Here is a 22,246-nt window from a genome sequence, read left to right as displayed (position 1 = left end):
CCATATCTTATTCTCCATGTATAATCTCATACTCAGAAGCCCATAAAAATGGCTATATCACTTAAAGGATATGATGGATGAAATTGTAAAATAATTTAAAATCATGTTAAAGAGTTAAGTAAACAACGACACCATAATTAGCACTATGTGTGCTATGTATGTCTAGCAGATGGCAAAATAGATGCAGGTACATACATGCAAACACACCTGATCTATTTGTTGGGTCCCATGTTTATCATGCTCAAACACTGAACAGCATCAAGGATGACATCAAGGAGTAAAATTAAAAGAAAGGGTTGACTCGATATGTACTATGTATGTATGTTTTTCTGTATGTATGGTTTTAGGTACATGGAGATTATGGATTAAGCATAGGATAAACAAGGTCTGCTTCAAAACACTGTGGGGAGGGAAGTGAGTGGAGTATAGATGAAGCAAGATTAGCCATGAGTTTGATCACCGTAGACACGGATGATAGGGAAGTAGATGTTCATGATGCTATTCTTTCTACTCTTGTATATGTTTGAGATTTTCCCTAACAAAAAGTTAAAATCAAAAACAAAACAAGAAGGAAAGGATTGACTGATATGGTATGAAAGACAGTGATAAGGAATGGGCGAAGCACAGTTTTAATAATACATAATGCTGGTGTCTATTTTTAATGGTTGTTAAAAAATGTTTTCTATGTTAGCATTGCCAAGCCTCTTTCCCTACAATACATGTGTAGAGGAATTTGATTTATTTTTAAAAAGGACCACGGAGATGCTTAGTCTCCAAGTGTACAGTGTTTTGAAACTCTTTCTTTTCTACAGCAAGCTGCCATTTAATTTTCTACACTCTCCTTTAAACATATTCATGAAATCAAACACAGCTATCTAAGAGAGAGTCAACAATATGAATTGAATATTCCTAAAGGAGCATGAAAGCTTTATTAAAGTCTCATTCCTCAATAGGGGAGAAAATCATGACAACCAATTGAGAATTAAACAAACTCAGGGATTATTCTTTTTTAAAAACCAGCATATTTTAAGGTTACTTCTCCTTGCAAAGCTTCCTTGATTAACTGGAAATAGAGGACTAATTAAACGTTAGGGACAAATGTAACCTTAATGATCATATACTTGCTGTAGAAAAACTTATTTTATAATATCCATAAAATGCTTGCCACAAGGAAAGAACTCAATTCTTTGGATGTTGAAATGATGATTTAGGATTTTCAAATAGATGCTTTCCCTTGCCATTCTAGAAATTGTGCTAGATCTATCATTTGCTTATTTAGAATTTTACTTCCTTTTGCAAAATACCACTTACAGTGTTTGTATTAAAAGCATGTGGAAGATTAATGAGGTTGACCAAGGACCAATCAGAGGGAAAAAGCAGACTTACCATCTCTTCGATTTAGCCTTGCAAATCCAGGACCGTGGCTGCTGGAGAGCTCAGATGAACTGCTGAAAGATGTTTGAGGCAAGGCGGATACCAGAGGCTCATCACAATCATCTGCCAGGGGAAAAAGTGCCACACTAAGGTTAATGTGCTGTTGACAGCTATTCTTGGAACCTACAGACAAAAGCAAACAACAAACAAACAACACGAAATAACGATGAAAAACTTGGATCCTGGCTCTCTAACAATGTGTCCACTGCTTATATACTGTGTTTTACTAGAGGTTCTAGTCAGTTCAGTAACAAAAGGAAAAGACTCAAAGACAAAAGAATATGGAAATGGAAAAGAAAAACTGCATAAAAATTATAAAATAATATAAGGTCTTGAAGCAGAAACGTTATCTTAAACAAGACACAAAAATACCTAATCATAAAAGGAAAGATTTATAAATTTAACTATATTCAAATTAAGAACTTAGGTTTGCCAAAAGATTGCATAGGAAAGTTAAGAGAAAACTCATAAAATGTAGAAAGTAATTGCAATACATAAAAATCAGTGTACAATTAGTATTCCAAATTAAGGAAAACAAAACAAAAATAAGCAAAAACAAAAACTCCCTTTAACTCAGTTAGAAAATACACCAGAAAAAAAGGCACAAGGCATGACCAGAGATTTCACACAGAACAGGACCTATATAAGCTGATACTCAAACTCATCAGTAAAAAGAAACTCAAATGAGGCCTACATTTGGATATCATTTTATGTGCAATCGATTAGCAAGATTTAAGATGTATGAAACACCAATCCCTGCAGAGAAAGTGGAGCAAGAGAGGTTCTAACACACTACCAGTGGGAGTGTAAACTCCAGAAACTGCTTTTAGAAAACAATTTTCCATTAGCTTACAAATGGAATTTTTCCATACCCTTTGTTCCACCAATCCCTGGGCAGAGTTTCCCCATGATGCACCAGTGGTCTTAAGCTGCTTTGTCTTCTCACTCAAAGGTGCTACACAAATATCGGTATCTCGTGTGTCCACAAGAAGGAAAAAGTTGGGAAGCACTGCCCTAGGGAACTCTTGCATTTGTACATCAGGAGACATAAAATTTCAAGCAACATTACTTATAATAGCAAAAAAAAAAAAAAAAAAAAATCATTAATAACCCACACATTCAGTTACCAAAGAATGGGTAAACAAATCATCATATGTTTTCATAATGGAATATCACACAGCAGAAAAAAGGAAGTGCAGCAACATAAAACAAAATGGTTGGATCTTAGAAACAAAATGTTTGGTGAAAAATCCAAGTTATGGAAGATCATATAACACATGTTGACAGTTTAGAGAATCTTAAAAACAAACCTAAATAATATGTTATTTAGGGACATTTGTGATTTTTTTAAAAACTACTTTAAAAAACAAATAAATGAAAAGCAGAAAACTTAGTATAATGACTACTCTCAGGGAAGGCAGAATTAGAGTAAGAGAAAAGTTCAAGGTAGATGGGATGGAATTGGAAATGTTCTACTTCTTGGCATAGGTGACATATTCACAGAATTTCACCTTATTATTATGTACATATGAGATGTATATACACAATGTTTATATACACATTTAGGTATATATCAGTAAATATAAGGATATAAATATATATTCTTTTGTGTTTGACATATTATTTTTCAAAATAAGAATATAACAAGAAGAGAGGGAAAATATAAGAGTAACCTCAATTTTACCATGATATGCATACATGCTTAATTTATTCAGCTAATCCTTAATTCTATTGACTCTTCAAATGTTTCTCTTCTGTTTTATTAAATTGTTCCCAATTTTTCTGTAATTAGGAAAATATTTCTCACGTATTGAGTATTTAACCTATATTGGTTAGTAAAAATCACACAGGGCTGTTGCCCCAAATCCCTTAATAATAAACTATCTAAATTAAATTAATCTAGGAATTATCTAGATTCATCTAAAATCTTATGAAACACATTTTGCCTAAACCTTGTTTGTCCTTGAATATCTTTCAAAAAATTTGCTTAAGGCAGCAATTTATTTTTTAAGATTGTCTCATTTTCATTTAAAGTCTGCCCTTTCTTCTTTCACACCTTAAATTCTTTAACTAAGTCTTTAGATGACTTGACAGCTGGCCCACAGTTCCTGCCTGTCTATTGATCACCTTAAGTACTGACACCAGCCACTCTAGTTTTAATTGTAGTGTTAAGGAGTATAGGCATAAAAGACATAAAATCCATGGACTGTTGAAGGAAATTCTGATTATGCCCAATTACAAGTAACAGTCAAACTTCTACAGCCTTTAAAATGCTCTGGAAACTATGGGGTATGTGTTTGCATGTACAAATGAGTATATTATCTACCCGTGTGTGCAGGAGGTGGGTGCATACGTGAGTGTGTGTAGACTAGAAACACAGCAATTTTTGAATCATTATCAAGTTAAAGTGTGACCCAAAAAAAAGAATGTTTAATTGCCCTTTGTAATCAATTATGCAAGCAGATTCAAATCAACACTTTGGGTACAATCACTCTAGAGGGCATCTTCCGTGTTTAATAGTTCTAGTCGTTCGCCTGAGTGGTGGTTACATAGCATTATTATTCTGTAACATGAACATACACATTTCCCCACAATTTGTTGTATGTTCATTTAGCAATAAAATGTTTTAAAGTTGTTCTTATATAAAACTAATAACTAATACTCATACAGTGAGCACTCTGTCCCAAGAACTTATAATTGTTTCATACATAGCAGCCAATCTAACCTTTCCCACTCCTCATTGAGATATTAATAGTATTGCTAATTTACAGATGGGATAATTGAGACACAGAGTTTGGTTAATTTGCTCATCTCCTTGTCAGTACATGGTGGAACCAAGATATTATCAAAGTGACTTGGGGTCCTGGGTCCAGTATGTAAGAACAAAATGCCTATAATTATTGCTTTAGCTTAGGAGTATAGAAATCTCATCAGTCACCATAATGAGATGATTATACAACTCTCAAACAGTTGTTTATTCCAGCTCCAGATTGACCAAGCTATTTGTTTATTGCCAATTTGATTTGCAATAGTCTTGACACCAGGGATGGAGGTGAGTGGTTCAGACAGTAATAATGGGTCTGGAGTAAATGGGATTTTGGATTAACTGTTAGTGTCCTGTGAATTTAATTCCAGAAAACCAGTTTCTGAGAATTTTCTCTGACTCTACTATTAAAATGCAGGTTCTGTACTAGCAAAGCAGAGGACCATAGTCTAACTGAATGGTCCTCAACTGGGGGTTATTTTTGACCCCCAAGAGAAATTTAGCAATATCTGGGGACATTTTGGTTATCACAAAAAGGAGGATGCTTTTGGTGTCCAGCAAGTAGAGGTCAGAGATGCTGCAAAACATCCTACAATGCACAGATCACCCTCCACAATAAAGAATTATTTGGTTCCAAATGTTGATAGTGCTGAAGTTGACAAAATGTATTCTAGACTGTGTATGATAAAAGCAACCCAGTAACTAGCCTGATGGTTTGAAGCTGTATGAGTATCTCAGAAAAGTAAATTCTTCAAGTGAATCATTCCTACGGGTGTGGACCCACTGTAAGTAGGAGCTTTTGTGAGATGTGACCGATCTCATTTGGGGTGGTTCTTAATCCTCTTACTGGAGTCTTTTATAAGGGAATGAAATTCAGACAAAGAGAGAGAAAGCCATGGAAGCAAGAGGCCTAAATCAATGAAACCAGGAGGAGAAGGGAAAGACCAGCTGAGGTGCCATGTGCCTTGCCATGTGACAGAGGAGTCCAGGATTGCCGGCAGTCATTCTTCAGGAAGAGGGTATCATCGTGATGATGCCTTGATGTGGATTTTTTCACAACCTCAGAACTGTGGGCTTGTAAGCTAATAAATTCCCATTTACTAAAAGCCAACACATGTTACAGTATCTGCTTTCAGCAGCCTAGCCTAGCCTAACTAGAACAACTAGCCGTTCCCCGGAGTAATCTCTCAGATGGAACTTTCCACTACCTCTCAAATTTCAATATTTATTAGTCCTAATTACAGCTTTTCAGAGTGCTTATAATCATCATTCAGAGTGAGTGTGTGTGTGGGTGTGCGTATTTATATACTGAATATAGGCTTTTAAGTAAGGGGGTTTTCAAACCTGAGAGCATGTTGTTTCAGCTCAAAACATAATTGTATGTTTTTAAATTAAGTACTGCTTCAAGTCATCAGATTTTCCTGGCCCCTTCCCCAAAGGTCTGCAGGATGCATTCAACGTAAAAGGGGAACAGGAAGCTGCTACTCAGTCGTGAAATTTAATAATATGGTCACCAAACATTTCATGGAAGGCTTGTAGCATTCAAAATGATCACAGGGCATGTTATCACCCTGTATAATTACTATTTTCTTCTACTAGAGGAAGAAAGGAACATCACTCTCCCTATCAGATGAGTCTAAAATTATACTACATTTTACTGGACTTTTTATGTTGAGACTTTTACACACACACACACACACACACACACACACACACACATTCCTATTGCTTTTAAGCCAATATCTCAAAAAGTCACCATTTACTCATTGTATTTGAGAAAAACTTACTGAGTCATTAAAAAGACAATAATAAATTAGTTCTCTGGCAAATTGTATATATGAGAAAACTCAATAGCCTCTTACAAGAAAAAAAGCAAGCCATATTGAAAGCATTTTAATATAGCTCCATTGAAAGTAATTTGATTTTATTTTAGAAAGGACTTTAATGCATAATTCTCATAACTAAGTAAATGCTATTCAGTTTTTTAAAAAAAATTAATTTGATTTTCTTAATCTGTAATATTATCTGTACTAAGATAATAGCTATGTTTATTGGGTGCTTATGTTCCCAAAACTTTATATGTATTAAGTCATTTGATACCGACAAATACTCTATATCCTAGACACAGTTATTAACCCCAATTTGACAGCTGAGGAGAAAAGGACACAATGTTAAACAATTTACCTAAAGGCACAAAACTAATAGATATAGGAAATGGTGGAAACAGTTTGAATCCAGGCAATATGGCTCCAGAATTCCTATTCTGAGCCAGTACATTATTGAAAGAAGAATTGGTAATCTAAAATACACTTGATTAAAACAGAATTCAGACTAAATTTCAGTAGCATTCAGCTTAGTTGCCACTGAGTTACCACCTTCCCTGTTATTTGGAAGTCCTGCCATGATCAGTTGCGTGTTTGCTAATGAATCATATTTCCCACAGGAATAAGAGTTGGAGAATAGAATATAATGGAACAGAATGGAGCAGAACAGAATGGGACAGAAAGAAGAGAATACTTAGCACGCATGATTAAAATCTTCAAAAATTCCTACACACTGACAGCTTTGGAAACACTGGAATCCTGTTCCTTTTAGACATGGTCCAAAAAGCTAGATTGATAGATTCAGGATTAAGGAATGGTCTCTTTAAGAAATCTATTTCTTGAAGAAAATCTTTCATTCCAATCTACATTACTGAAATTGTCATACAGATGATATTTGAAATTAAGAATTAAGAGAGAAAATGTGGAGTTCTCTTAACAAATATCAAAAGAAGTGTGTACAAGACAACGTTTCATCTAAAACTTCAGACAATGATACTGTTCTCTAACTACAAGCCCAGCCTGTGTTGTTTCCACAGATTGTTCAAACCTAAGCCCAGGACTCCCTGTCTTCCCGCCCCAGCATGGCATGTGCCCAGTCCATGAAATACATCTGATTCCCACCCCATGAGCTGTTCCCAGCTCCACTAGCTCATCCTCAACGCAGAAGCCACCCCAGCCACCAAAGCGTGTCCTGAGAACTCACAGAAGACCAGGTACATCTGGAACATAGCGTCAACCTCCTGACAACCAAATATTGTGGATCAGCTCCCGGTGGTCTCTTCTGTGGAACATACACCTTCGGAGTGATTTAAAACCTGCCTATGACTATGTTCCACTCCATGACATTCTGACTTAATTTCTCTGGGGTGCAGTTTAGCCTGGAACAAGCTGGTTGAGAAACCACAGAAAGAAACTTATAAATTAATTCCTATCCAACAGAGCATTTTGTTCCCTTCTCAACTACCTTTATACTTTTCATACTGTTATATGGGAATGCTTAATGATTTAAGAGACTGTAGGTTTTAGCATCTCTGACATCATGATGTTACATCCCACCCCTTTCTCCCTGTGCAGTCAGGTTGAATGACAGTGTGTGGCAGCAGCTGATACTCTGGTGCAAGAAGAAGAGTCAAAGAAAAATGATGATATAACAGGGCTTGAATCAAATACAGTTTTTCATAAGAGCAGGTACAAAATACAGGTCTATCCTGGATTTATCTCTCATCATTACCTAAAATAACATTTCAACTCAATTAAATGTTACTGAATATAGACTACTGCTAAATTCTCAAGCTCCTTTGAGTAGTACTTTGACTTTGACATGAAAATTGACATTCACTTACACATACTAGTTTTAGATACATTAAATAAAGCAAACATGAATGCCTGACTCTGACAATCAGCAGCTTAAATCTAAAAAGTAACATGTTGCTGCAATTTAAAACAAGTAAATTTTTATCAGTGTGTTTTTTAAAGCTAAGCTAAAAGCAGGGATGATTTTTACTTGAAATATACAGAAAGCCTGTATATTTCTATATATTTTTCTCATAAATAAGCCACGGGTGAAGAAATTATAGATAGATAGATAGATAGATAGATAGATAGATAGATAGATAGATAATTACATAATTTTATAAATAGATAAAATAAAATTTTAACACTGTGATGATGATGGGATAACCTATACTTTAGAGGCAAACACTAGCTTCTGTGCCCCAAATTAAGGCCTTAGCTTGAATAGTTTTCCAAATTAATTTGCACAATTAATGGGAAGGCAGTTAACTTAATGACAGCACAGCCAGGGGCCAATTGACTTTAGAGGTTTAATAGCAACTATTTAAAGTCAAGATGTGAGGACAAACAGACTTACAAACCCACCTAACAAAACCAACCAAAGCTGAAGGAATCAAAGAAATAAGCAAGTGAAAGGAATATCAGAGCTCTAAGAATCTGCACACGTTACATTTTTTGACAGGTTTTATGGCCATATGAGACACAGTGATTTCTAATGTGATATCAGGAATAACACTGAAAAGATCATCATTACGAGCAAGCTTTTCTCTGGTATTTATATTTTTAGGATAGATACTCAGGAGAAGCATTAGTGGGTCCAAAGGTTATTTTTTAAAAGGTGTTTAAGGATGTTGAAACATATTGCTGTTTCCCCCACAATAATTTATATCACTTTACTCCATCATATACACCTCAAATAGAGTAAGGCATTTGATCAGTAAACAAAATTGCAACTGCTGCGTACTACATTATCACAGCAAAAGGAATTTTTCCATATGTTGATATCCATTTACAGTTTCTAGAAATTGTCATTATCCTCTATTTTTCCAATGAGGAGTTTGACTTAAATTAATTGTACTATCTTATAAATGTTTGGTTAAACACATTTGTTTTAAATGCTTTCTTTGGTTCTATATTTGTCCTTAATATTGTTTATGTTTTTTTAATTAGAAAAGTTGTAGCTTTATAGGGAAATCATGCAGAAAGTACAGCGTTCCCATATAGCCCCTCTCACACAGTTTTCCATATTATTAACAGTTTGCATTAGTGTGGTATCTTTGTTACAATTGACGAAACAATATTGTTACAATTTTACTACTAATTATAGTCCATTGTTTACATTATGGTTCACCGTTTGTATTGTACATTTCTATGTTTCGTTTTAAGTTTTTATTCTGGTAATATATATACAACTTAAAATTTCCCATTGTAGCCACTTCCAAATATGCAGTTCAGTGTTAATTACATTCACAACATTGTAGCACCATCACCATAGTCCGTTACCAAACTTTTCCATCACACCGAAGAGAAACTCTGTACCAATTATGCATTAATTACTCATTCCCTACCCCCAGCCTGATCCTTGGTATGTTCTACTCTCTGACTCTGCAAATCTGCTTGTTCTAATTATTCCATAATACAGAGATCATACAATATTTGCCCTTTTATATCTGGCTTATGTCACTCAACATGATGTCTTCAAGGTTCATCCATGTTGTTGCATGTATCTGAACTTCATTCCTTTCTATACCTGACTAATATTCCACTGTATGCATATACATACCAAATTTTGTTTATCCATTCTTCGGTTGATGAACACGTGGGTTGTGGCCATCTTTTGGCAATTGTGAATAATGCCAGTGTGGACATCAGTGTATAAATATGTGTTCAAGTCACTGTTTTCTATTCCTTAGGATATATTCCTAGAAGTGGGATTGCTGGGTGATTTTATTTGTAACTTTCTGAGAAACTGTCAAATAGTTTTCCACAGCAGCTGCACTATTTTATGTTCCCACCAGAAATGAACAAAGTTTCCTATTTCTCCACATCCTCTCCAACACTTTAATTTCCATTTTTAAATAGTAGCCATTCTGGTGGATGTGAAAGGGTATCTCATTCTGGCTTTAATTTGCATTTCTCTAATGACAAATGATGTTGAGCATCTTTTCATATGCAATTTAGATATTTGTATTTCCTCTTTGGAGAAATGTCTATTAAGTCTTTTGCCATTTTTAAATTGGGTTGTCTTTTTGTGGTTGAGTAATAGGATTTCTTTATATATTCTGGATATTAAGCCCTTATTGGATATGTGGTTTCCAAATATTTTCTCCCATTCTGTAGATTATCCTTTTATTTTCATGATGTAGCCCTTTGATACACAAAAGTTTTTAATTTTGATGAAGTCCCATTTATCTCTTCTTTTTGTTGTTGCTCATGCTTTTGGGTAAAGTCTAAGAAACCACTGCCTAGCACAAGGTCCTGAAGATGATTCCATTTGTTTTCTTTCAGGAGTTTTATGGTTTCGGTTCTTTTATTTAGGTTTTTGATCCACTTTGAGTTAACTTTTGTATATGATGTAAGGTAGGGGTCCACCTTCATTCTTTTTGTATATGGACATTCAATCTTCCCAGCACCAATTGTTGAAGAGACTATTCTTTCTCCACCGTGTATACTTGGCACCCTTGTTTATGTTGAAACTCTCAATTCAATTCCATTGTTCTATATGTCTATCCTTGTGCCTGTAGCATGCTGTTTTGATTACTAAGACTTGTAATAAGTCTTAAAATCTGGAAGTGTGAGTTCTCCAGCTTCTTTTTCAAGATGGCTTGGCTATTCAGGGCCCCTTACTCTTCCACATAAATGAGAGGATTAGCTTTTTCATTTCTGCAAAGAAGGCAGCTAGAATTTTGACTGGGATTGTGTTGAACCTGTAAATTGCTTTGGATAGAATTGACATCTTAATGATATTTAGTCTTCCAATCCGTGAACATGGAATATCCTTCCATTTATTTTTTTCTCCTTTAATTTCTTTGTTTTGTAGTTTTCTGTGTATAAGCGCTTTATATCCTCGGTTACATTTATTCCTAGGTATTTGCATCTCTTAGTTGCTACTGTAAATGGATTTTTTTCTTACTTTCCTTTCAGAGTGTTCATTACTAGTATATAGAAACACTACTGATTTTCGTATGTTGATCTTGTACCCCACCACTTTGCTGAATTTGTTTTTTTAGCTCTAGGAGCTTTGTTATGGATTTTTCAGGATTTGCCCTATATAGGATCATGTCATCTGCAAATAGGGAAAGTTTTACTTCTTCCTTTCCAATTTAGATGCCTTTTATTTCATTTTCTTGCCTAAATGCTCAGCCAGAACTTTCAGTACAATGTAGAATAACAGTGGTGGCAGTAGACATCTTTGTCTTCTTCCTGAACTCACAGGGAAAGTTTTCAGTCTTTCACCATTAAGTATGATGTTAGCTGTGGATTTTTCATATATGTCTTCTTTTATGTTGAGGAATTTTCCTTCTATTCCTTGTGTTCTGTGCCATTGAGATGATCATGTGGTTTTTTCCCTTCCTTCTATTAATGTGGTGTATTAGGTTAATTGATTTTCTTGTGTTGAACCACCCTTGCATACCTGGGATAAATCCCACTTGATAATGGTGCATAATTCTTTCAATGTGCTGTTGGGTTTGGTATGCTAGTGTTTTGTTGAGGATTTTTGCATTTACATTCATAGGAGTTATTAGTCTGTAATTTTCTTTTCTTGTGGTATCTTTATTTAACTTTGGTATTTGTTTATGCTTTTTTTTGATACAAGGAAGTAGTTTTGTTATTGCTGTTATGTTGTTTGTACAAGTGTGAGCATGCTTAACTACCTATTGTAATCAAACACTTGTCTCTTTACTAGTGATATATTTAAGCATAAATGGCAAAGAAGACAATATATATTGTAAACAGAAAATGAGCTTTGGATCCAGGGAGGCCTGTCCTTAGATTTTGGCTCTAGCACCTCTGATGACCTGAAAGAAAATACATCAGCTTTCTGTATAGTCACTTTATCTCTAGAGTGAAGATAAAACTATCCCCTTTAGAAGAGAACTATGAAAACTTCATGGTATAATACACATACCATCCAAAAAGTACAGAGTTTATACTCAAAATAATTAGTCCTCTCTCTTCTTCTATTTCCCAGTACTTCTGAACAAAGAAAAATATCTCATAAGGTGTTATTCATAAGTCTGCCTTTAATGCACCTTGAAAATTCATAAGTGAGATAAACTGATGTAGAACACTTGTGAAAGCAATATGTATGTCAGGTTCTCACCAGCCACTGAGATAGAATAATCTTGACTCTTTCCCTAAGACCTCTCACATTCAAATCCTTTCGTTTGAGCACCACTTACATTTTTTGTTTTAAACTTTCAAGATTTTGCCTTCTAACTCCAATTAGATTCTTCACAGCTTCAGTGTCTGGGAGCCCAATATCATGAATAAAGATGAAATTGAAAATGATTGTCTCAAATATATGAAAACAAATTCACAAATGTAAGAGAAGATCACAAATATCTAAGAAAATACATGTAACTGAAATTAACTTCAGATGCAATAGAAAACGTACATAGACTGGTTTCCATATAAGAAACCAAGAAAATTGTTAAAGAGCCATCCCCCCTCCCCAACAAATCACGATGACAAGATGGTTTCACAGGGGAATTTACCTGGACTTTATTAGACAGGTAACCCACTGCTATTTAAAATATTCTAAAACATAGAGAAATTTCCAAATTCTTTTCTCAAAGTAAAGAAACCAGAGGATCCTAAACCTGATCAAGATAGCCCAATAAAAGTAAGAGATATACAATTTCACATATACATATTTGAGCAAAAATTATAAATAAAATGTTAGTAAAATATAATAACCTAATAGGAAATAACTGAGTAGGTTTTATAGGAAGGTTGAAATGATGATTTTATTTTCAAGATCTACTGGTATCACTAATAGATGCAAAGAAAAATATGTCTGTATGAGAAATACTAAAAAGACATTTGATTATACTTGATATTAATTCCTGATAAAAATAATGAATGTGGAATAATTGGTTCTTCCTTAGAATAGTCAGAAATATATTTATCACAAGACAAAACAATAAAAGCATTTTGATGCAAAATGCTATCACCAACATTATTTAATATTGCTCTCAAGAATTAGCAAAAATTATAAGCAGGAAAAATTATGCATTTATTGCTGGTGGAAAATCTGGCTATCAACTTGGAAACTATGATGAACAATAACAAGATTCAGTAACAAAATTAATATTCAAACACCAAATAGTTTTCCAATACATAGAATGAAAATAGCTGGCAAATATAATGAAAGAATGATACAGCCACTCTGGAAAACAGTTTGTCAGTTTCTTATAAAACTAAACATGCTGCTACCATATAAACCAGTCATTGCACTCTTGAGCATTTATCCTAGAGAAATGAATGCTTATGTTCATACAAAAATCTGTTCACAAATTTTCATAGCAGCTTTATTCATAAAATCTCCAAACTAGGAAGGGTATGCAGATCTTTCAACAGGTAAGTGCTTAAACAGACTGTAGAACTTCCAGATCATGAAATACTGCTCAGCAACAAAAACAGAACAGACTACTGATACATACAACAACCTGGGTGAATCTCCAAGAAATTATGCTGAGTGAAAAAGCCAATCCCCACATGTTATAAACTTGTATGAGTCCACTTAGGTAACATTTCTGAAAAAGCAAAATTTAGAAATAGAGGACAGATTGCTGGGAAGGGGTTGGAGAGAGGAGCAGGAGGGAAGGAACTGTGGTTATAAAAGGGCAACATGTAGGATGGGGATAGAATGGCCATGTTTTGACTGTGGTAGTGGATACACAAACCTACACAAGGCAAAACTGTATAGAACTAAATACAAACAGACACACCCGAGTAAAATTTGGGAAATGTGAATAAGATTGGTGGGTTGTATCGATGTTAAGATCCTGGTTGTGCTATTTTTCTAAAGTTTTGCAAGATGGTACCACTGGGAGAAACTGGGAATGGGTACATGGGATCACTCAGTATTATAAGAACATTATTATAAGAAAAATGTCACCAAGAGATATAAATAGGACTTGTGTAAAATTAATACATTCAGTTAATGTTATCCCAATAAAATGGGATATAATTTTAAAGCTCATAGTGGTTTCTCATAAAACTAAACATGCAACTACCTTACGACCCAACTATTGCTCTCTTGAGCATTTATCCCAGTAGAATGATAGCCCCAAATTTATAAAATAATGGAGATGAGTATAGGCCTACAAGTTATTAAATTTTATTGTAGAGATACTGTAACTATAACAAAGCTATCAATAAAAACACCAAAAACCCAATAGAAATCAGCAAAGATCTTGAAGAGGAGTCCACATGAAAATGTAAGAAATTTTTTAAAAATTGAATGACTAACATACCCCAGTAATAAGTAAATGTCAATCAACAAAAAAGGTACTTTTTTTTCTAAGTTTCCAATTGACAAAGTTGTCCATTGATGTACTATTTTGTCTAAGCTATGGAGAAAGTGGTCCTTACACACAATGCTGGCATATATGCTGACAGAATCCCTGTAAAAACAATTCAAGGCATCTATCAATATTTGACACACACTTCTACTTTGGTCCTGAAAATCACACAACGCAAACTCACATACCTGTATTTTCCATAAACACACAAAATCTCTACCACTGATGCCCTCTCTATCTTCTACTTTGTATGATTTCAGCCTTGTGCATGTATCTTGAATCAGTTACTTTTATGTCCAAATCTAAATTGCAGAACTGTCTGATGAAAAAGATAGGACTTGAAATGAGAAAATGTAACTAAATCTGAATAAAATTCAAAATAATTTAAATAATAGATTGTAGAATGTAAGATATGATCTAAAAAACAGCAAGGATTTTTGTCAGGTATTGGATAGGGGTAGTTTGAAAACAAAAATAGTTCTAAAACTTAGAGGGAACAGAGATGCACTTTTCTTTAAGCAGTTTAATTGAAATATATTCACACACCACACAATCCATCCACAATCATCCACACAATCCATGGCTTGTAGTATATTCACAGAGTTGCTTATTAACCACAATAAAGTTTAGAACATTTTTGTCACTCCAAAAAGAAAACTCCCATACCCCTTATACTACCCCCTTAATATTGACACTTAGCATTGGTGTGGTACCTTTGTTACAAGTGATGAAAGAATATTAAAATATTACTGTTAACTATAGCTCATAGTTTACATTAGGTGTATTTCCCCCCATGTATCACCCTTTGTTAACACCTTGTAATAGTGATGCACATTTGTTCTAGTTCGTGAAAGAACATTCTTATATTTGTACTATTAACCCGAGTCATAGTCTACAACAAGGTTCACTATGTTATACAGTCCGTGTTTCATTGTCTAGCTTTCCTTCTGGTGATATACACGGCCCTAAACTTCCCTTTTTAGCCACAATCTCATATATCAAGAGACGCACTTTTCCGAATGAGATAAAGCATGCTGTGAGTTAATAAAGATGAAGCCCAACCTAAAGAAAACGCTAATATAAGGGTAAAAACTGATACATAAAAATGATAATAAATGCAAATAAACATAACAAACGACATTTAAACCATGGCCTAATCTTAATGTTTTAAAATAGATGTTCACCTAACATGGGGTCTATTCCATTGATAAACACGTAATAACACGTGATCAAGCAAGAAAAAGGATGAAAGACCTGGAAGATCTCACATAGAAATAAATCTAATGAGGTTCTGCCTAGACTTGCTTTGCACTTGCTCATACCCAAGAAACACTTCTTTCTGCAGCGTCCTCAGTGTGTGCTCAAGCTTAGGCGTTTATATGATACCCCCTCGCCCCCATTTACTGCAAACTGCATGGATTAACTTGAATTTAAGTGAAGGACACAACCAAATCAAATGGCAATGGAGTCGTGACTAAAAGAAAAAGAGGTTCAAATGTGCAGTATGACTTTTCCCTTTTCCTTTCCTCGTTTTGTAATAGGTTTATGTAAAAACGATTGAATGGATTACTATAGACAATTGCTTGTTTTTCACGGCCTGAGGAGAATAGCAGGGGAAGAAAAAACTGAGAAAAGATCAAGGTGTTAGCAAGGAGAGGCTCAAGGGGGAGAATCCATTTCCTTCCCTTTTCTAGCTCTTAGCAGCCACCCACATTCCTTGGTTCTTTGTCCTCAGCTTCTGTCCTCACATCTCCTTTTGTGACTCTCCTGCCTCCTTCTTTCAGTTATAAGGATTCCTGTGATTACACTGGCCCCACCTGAACAATCCAGGACACTCTCCCCATCCTGTAATCCTTAATTTAATCACAACTGCAAAGTCCCTTTTGCCATATAAGGGAGTGTATTCCCAGGTTTCAAAGATTAGGATGAGGACATCTTTGTAGGGACATTATTATGCCCCCCACAGTTGTGAAAATGAGGATTTGGGACCAAGAAATGATTTTCCTTTCAGATTCTGTGGTTCAAAATGTTGTCCGCTGGTTGTTACAAAGTAGTTTTGAGTCTGTTGTGGCAACACACACATATTGCTTTAATATTTCGACAAAGCCATTTGTGTTAATAATGGAATCCACATATAAAATTATAATTTGAGATTGGCAAGGCTGTATTACTCCCCAAGTCACTCAAAGGATGATCCTATCCTGACCTCAATGCACAAAGTGTAGAAATGTGCTTCTCTATTTTTGGAGCACCTGCTGCTTCTTCAAGTCTCAGCCCTAGATGCTCACTCCATCCCACAAGATGCCTCCCTGACATCCCCCATCCCTGCCCTTCCTCCACGAGGTCCCTCCTTAGCCTGCACAGCCTTCTATTAGGCTTCTGTCTGGGATATGGGTCTCAGCTTGCTCAGATGAAAGTGTTGGAGAATCAGCATCTGATGTTACCCACCACCTCACACAGAAGCCAGGATAGAATGTAGTGTAGTGGTTACAAGTGCAGCTTCTGGAGCCATCCTGCCTGGGTTCAAAGTCCCACCTTTACCAATATTAACTCATCTCAGGCACTTGACAAACTGCTTCCCCCTCTCAAAATGAGGACAGTGATAGCACAAAGGACAGCAAGATCATCTGAGAGTTAAATAAGTCAGCATACAGAGACCTTTGTGCTTCCAGTAAGTTCTAAGAAAGTGTCTGCTCTTGTTTCCTTAATTAGAATATGTGTTTATTTCTATAAATTCAAAAAATTCAAGATTTGCAATGGAAGAAAATTCAGTGAGCAATCTATTACAAAATCTTATAATAAGAAGTTTCCCACAAGGAGAGAGCTCGAGAGGACTGCTTTTGAAATTCCCAGCTACGTTGTTATCCTTGCTTCTAACAAAAGATGGCACATGATTAGCAACCTAAAAAGGAAGTAAAACACCCTGATGATGCATACTTTGCCTATTAAGGGAAAATTGTATAATGTTCCAAAAGGTCATCATTTTCTTTCTATCTCTTGAGCTTTACAGTTATTTCTTTCATTCATTTCAGAATCATACAATTTAAGACTGAATATGATGCAGAAATCAAGCGGCAGGTGGAAAGGAATTCAGAGAACAAGACACCTCTTTATTTGGACACCTTTGATGATAGAATTAAAATGTTCAGAGAATTCAAGCTGGGCCTGGCTGTATGACATGTGCATGCACTTACAGCCATGATGTCCTCCTAAGTACATGCCATTTCTATTAAATGTTACATTCAACCTGAAATTGTCATGTTTTAGACTTTGATTCCTGGAGGAAAAATTGAGTAAGCCTCAGCTAAAATCTTTATTCCAGTCATATTTGATGATATTTCAACATTGCTGAAGAAATACTCCATTTTATTACCAAATACTTTTGAGAGTTTTTATTTCTATCTCAAAATACACATTTAAAGATGAAGGCTGAAATGCAACATAGGGTTAAGAAATTTTTCTGCAGCTAGATGCATTTTAATAGGTAAGACCACAAAGCTATTTTAATAAACAGCTATTCCCCAAGAAGGGAGGGAAAAAACAAGCCAACTAGATACAACAAGCTTCCCTGAGCAATAACATATGAAATTAGGTGGACAATATTTCCATTTCATTGGCTAAGATTATTTGCTTGATTTCATAATCAAGCAAGGGACAAACCTGCCTGGCCTTGGACATTCATCTCCACCATGTTTTTGGCAGCTTAGCTAAAAGCTGACTGAGCAGGTGGGCGTTAACTCAGTGGAGAACAGGCTGACACCTGTTCCGAGCCCTGGGCACTCTCCTTTTGCAATAAGGACGCACCCCGTGCCAGGAAGCCACTGGTATTATACACACACTTTGGACGTTCCCTGTGCCTGATGCTCTTAAACTTGGGGAGCACCATAGCATGCCCCACTCCCCGCCAGAAAGACAGCCAGGTGTAAGAGGTCCCTTAGTTGGCAGAATTCTAAGATGCCCCAAGATTCCAGCTCCATGTTTTATATGCCTTGTATACCCCCCTCCCTTTTAGTGCAGGCAAATTTGTGAATATGAAGGGATACCACTCCTGTGATTATGTTATATGGCAAAAGGGATTTTGCAAATGTAATGAATTAAGGTCCCTAATTTAGTTGACTTTTACTTATTCATAAGGGAGATTATCCTGGTTGGACCTGACCTAATCAGTGAGCCCATTAAAAGATCTAGAGGTCAGACGCACAAAGGAATTGGAGACTCGAAGCATGAATGAAATTTCTCTGACTGTTCTTGAAGGAAAAAAAATAAATGCATGCTAGAGAGAGCCACAGGGCAAGGAATGGTGGATGGCCTCTGGGGTGCTGAGAATGGCCCCCCACAGATAGCTGGCAAGAAAGTGGGGACCTCAGCCATAAGGAACTGAATTCTGCCAACAAACACTTTGGCTTGGATAGGATCCTGAGCCTCAGATAAGAGCCTCACCCTGGCCGACACCTTGACTACAGTCTTGGGAGACCCTGAGCAGAGAACTCAGCTCAGATTCCTCACCTACAGAAACTGCAAGGTAATGAGTGGTATTGTTTTAAGCTGCTAAATATCTGGTAATTTGTTGCTCAGCAATAGAAACTGAATACCAGCCTCACAACATCCAGCCTCTTCACACCTCCTGTGGAATCATAAGAACTTGGGGATGTGTGCGCTCTGCTACTGCTCTGCCTCTACATTTTTTCTTCAGAAAGCCTATTTTCTATTTGTGCTGTGTAACACCAATCGTTTGCATGACAGATGTCTTTGTACAACACTAGTCACCTTGTTCTTATATGCTCATCTATGAAACATCTCAGTTTCTAATTGTTAATATTATACTTTGGGAGGAGAAAATTTATACCAGCTACTTTTACTTAGTGAAACAATTTATACCAAATAATCAGAGTTGCAATGGAAGAGTAAGAATTCCACTTACTGAAATCTGATTCGTTGTAATGCATGCTGAATACTAAACATATCAAAATTAAATACCAAAAGTACCAAAATTGTTCATGATTCCTATTACAAGATACATTCCTATATAATAATTTATTATTCATGAAATATCTCTAATTTTCTTCAATATTTTTGGCCATTTTAATGCTACATTTATCAAGGATTAAAGCCTCTGTTGCCAATATTGCAATTTAGGACTGTAATTTTGAAAATTAAAAAGAAAATCACCTTCTTTTTAGAAAACAAAAATACCAGAAAAATAAAACTGGTCAGGACTTAGGAAAATCTATTGCCTCAATCTTCCTTTTCTGTAGGATGTGCCCTTAATATTTTTAGGTATTTCATGTCTTTTTAAAATTACTGCCACCCTCCCAATGTCTAAATAACATCCCCCTTTACCTCAAACAAATACTGGTAACTCATTTACTTCCAGTTTTTTCAGTATATCAGTACAAATGAGTTCACATACTATTTGCAAATAACACTATATTGATTGTGATTATTATCTTAGATGTATGTACTATATCTTGAATTAGATTATACATTATTTAAAAGTAGAAAACATATGTTTCAAATCCTTTGCATATCCTACCATGATCTACTTTTGGCATCAAAACCCAATTTTTAAAAAATCTTTGAATATTTTTACTTTGTTTTCATATCTGTAGGTGACCATTTTCATGTTAGTTTCTAAAAAATGCTGTTGAGTTGACCAAGGATTTGTTTCCTTGGTCACCCTTAGGCACTGCATTATAAAAGACAGCCCCTCCTTGACCCATTGCTTAAGTACTTTCCTGCCATATTTCATAGTGTCTAATGGGTCTAATCTTCTTACAAATTGACTTTCTATTTAGTAACTAAGGCATTGGTTGGCTAATAGGATGAACTGATCCATGCCACTGTGCCAATGATATTTTAACCGGAACCCTCTAGAGAACACGCTGTTAGCGATAATAGTGACATGTATTGCCTGCTATGTTTCAGCCACTTTAAATCCTTCCAACCCTGTATGGAGGATATTATCACCACTTCCTAGATTGGAAATTGAAGGTCAGAGAATTAAAATTTCTTGCTAAAGGCTTCGGCTTATTCTTTCTCAGTATAGCTTTACTCTTTTTTTTTTTTTTATCTTCATTTTATTGAGATATATTCACATACCACGCAGTCATACAAAACAAATCGTAGATTCGATTGTTCACAGTACCATTACATAGTTGTACATTCATCACCTAAATCAATCCCTGACACCTTCATTAGCACACACACAAAAATAACAAGAATAATAATTAAAATGAAAAAGAACAATTAAAGTAAAAAAGAACACTGGGTACCTTTGTCTGTTTGTTTGTTTCCTTCCCCTATTTTTCTACTCATCCATCCATAAACTAGACAAAGTGGAGCGTGGCCCTTACGGCTTTCCCAATCCCATTGTCACCCCTCATAACCTACATTATTATACAATTGTCTTCGAGATTCATGGGTTCTGGGTTGTAGTTTGATAGTTTCAGGTATCCACCACCAGCTACCCCAATTCTTTAGAACCTAAAAAGGGTTGTCTAAATTGTGCATAAGAGTGCCCACCAGAGTGACCTCTCAGCTCCTTTTGGAATCTCTCTGCCACTGAAGCTTATTTCATTTCCTTTCACATCCCCCTTTTGGTCAAGAAGATGTTCTCCGTCCCACGATGCCAGGTCTACATTCCTCCCCGGGAGTCATATTCCACGTTGCCAGGGAGATTCACTCCCCTGGGTGTCTGATCCCACGTAGAGGGGAGGGCAGTGATTTCACCTTTCAAGTTGGCTTAGCCAGAGAGAGACGGCCACATCTGAGCAACAAAGAGGCATTCGGGAGGAGGCTCTTAGGCACAAATATAGGGAGGCCTAGCCTCTCCTTTGCAGCAACCGTCTTCCCAAGGGTAAAACCTATGGTAGAGGGCTCAACCCATCAAACCACCAGTCCCCTATGTCTGTGGTCATGTTAGCAACCATCGAGGTGGGGTAGGCCAATACCCCTGCATTCTCCACAGGCTCCTCAAGGGGGCACTACATACTATTTTTCCCTTTTTTTTTCCCCTTTTTTCTTTTTTAAATCAACTGTATGAAAAAAAAAATACAATAAAAGAACATTTCAAAGAGACCATAACAAGGGAGTAAGAAAAAGACAACTAACCTAAGATAACTGCTTTACTTCCAACCTGTTCCTACTTTACCCCAAGAAAGTTACCTGATACAACAACATTTCTGTGAACTTGTTCCTACTATATCCATCAGAAATTAACAGACCATAGTCATTCCTGGGCATCCCCAGAACATTAAATAGCTTATGTGTTCTCCTTGGATTATTGTTCCCCCTTCCTTAATTGCTCTCTATTGCTAGTTCCCCTACATTCTACATTATAAACCATTTGTTTTACATTTTTCAAAGTTCACGTTAGTGGTAGCATATAATATTTCTCTTTTAGTGCCTGGCTTATTTCGCTCAGCATTATGTCTTCAAAGTTCATCCATGTTGTCATATGTTTCACCAGATCGTTCCTTCTTACTGCTGCGTAGTATTCCATCGTGTGTATATACCACATTTTATTTATCCACTCATCTGTTGAAGGACATTTGGGTTGTTTCCATCTCTTGGCAATTGTGAATAATGCTGCTATGAACATTGGCGTGCAGATATCTGTTCGTGTCACTGCTTTCCGATCTTCCGGGTATATACCGAGAAGTGCAATCGCTGGATTGAATGGTAACTCTATATCTAGTTTTCTAAGGAACTGCCAGGCTGACTTCCAGAGTGGCTGAACCATTATACAGTCCCACCAACAATGAATAAGAGTTCCAATTTCTCCACATCCCCTCCAGCATTTGTAGTTTCCTGTTTGTTTAATGACAGCCACTCTAATCGGTGTTAGATGGTATCTCATTGTGGTCTTAATTTGCATCTCTCTAATAGCTAGTGAAGCTGAA

The 22,246-nt window shown here is 35.9% G+C and overlaps 1 protein-coding gene across 5 annotated transcripts in view; it reads right to left on the bottom strand.

Moving 5' to 3' along the window:
- CNTNAP4 (contactin associated protein family member 4) overlaps positions 1-22,246 on the bottom strand; it is a 293,265-nt gene that overhangs the window by 238,217 nt on the left and 32,802 nt on the right. For 4 of the 5 annotated variants that reach the window (XM_037815806.1, XM_037815809.1, XM_037815808.1 and 1 more), the window contains exon 2: positions 1,387-1,497. In XM_037815806.1, coding sequence (XP_037671734.1) covers positions 1,387-1,497 — 111 coding nt within the window. Of the gene's footprint in view, positions 1-1,386; positions 1,498-7,225; positions 7,359-22,246 lie in introns of those variants that run through there. The other variant, XM_037815810.1, reaches the window with a different exon arrangement.

The sequence above is a fragment of the Choloepus didactylus genome, chromosome 22, assembly GCF_015220235.1.
Source record: "Choloepus didactylus isolate mChoDid1 chromosome 22, mChoDid1.pri, whole genome shotgun sequence".
NCBI classification, from domain to species: domain Eukaryota; kingdom Metazoa; phylum Chordata; class Mammalia; order Pilosa; family Megalonychidae; genus Choloepus; species Choloepus didactylus.
This window is presented reverse-complemented; position numbering and strand designations above follow the sequence as displayed.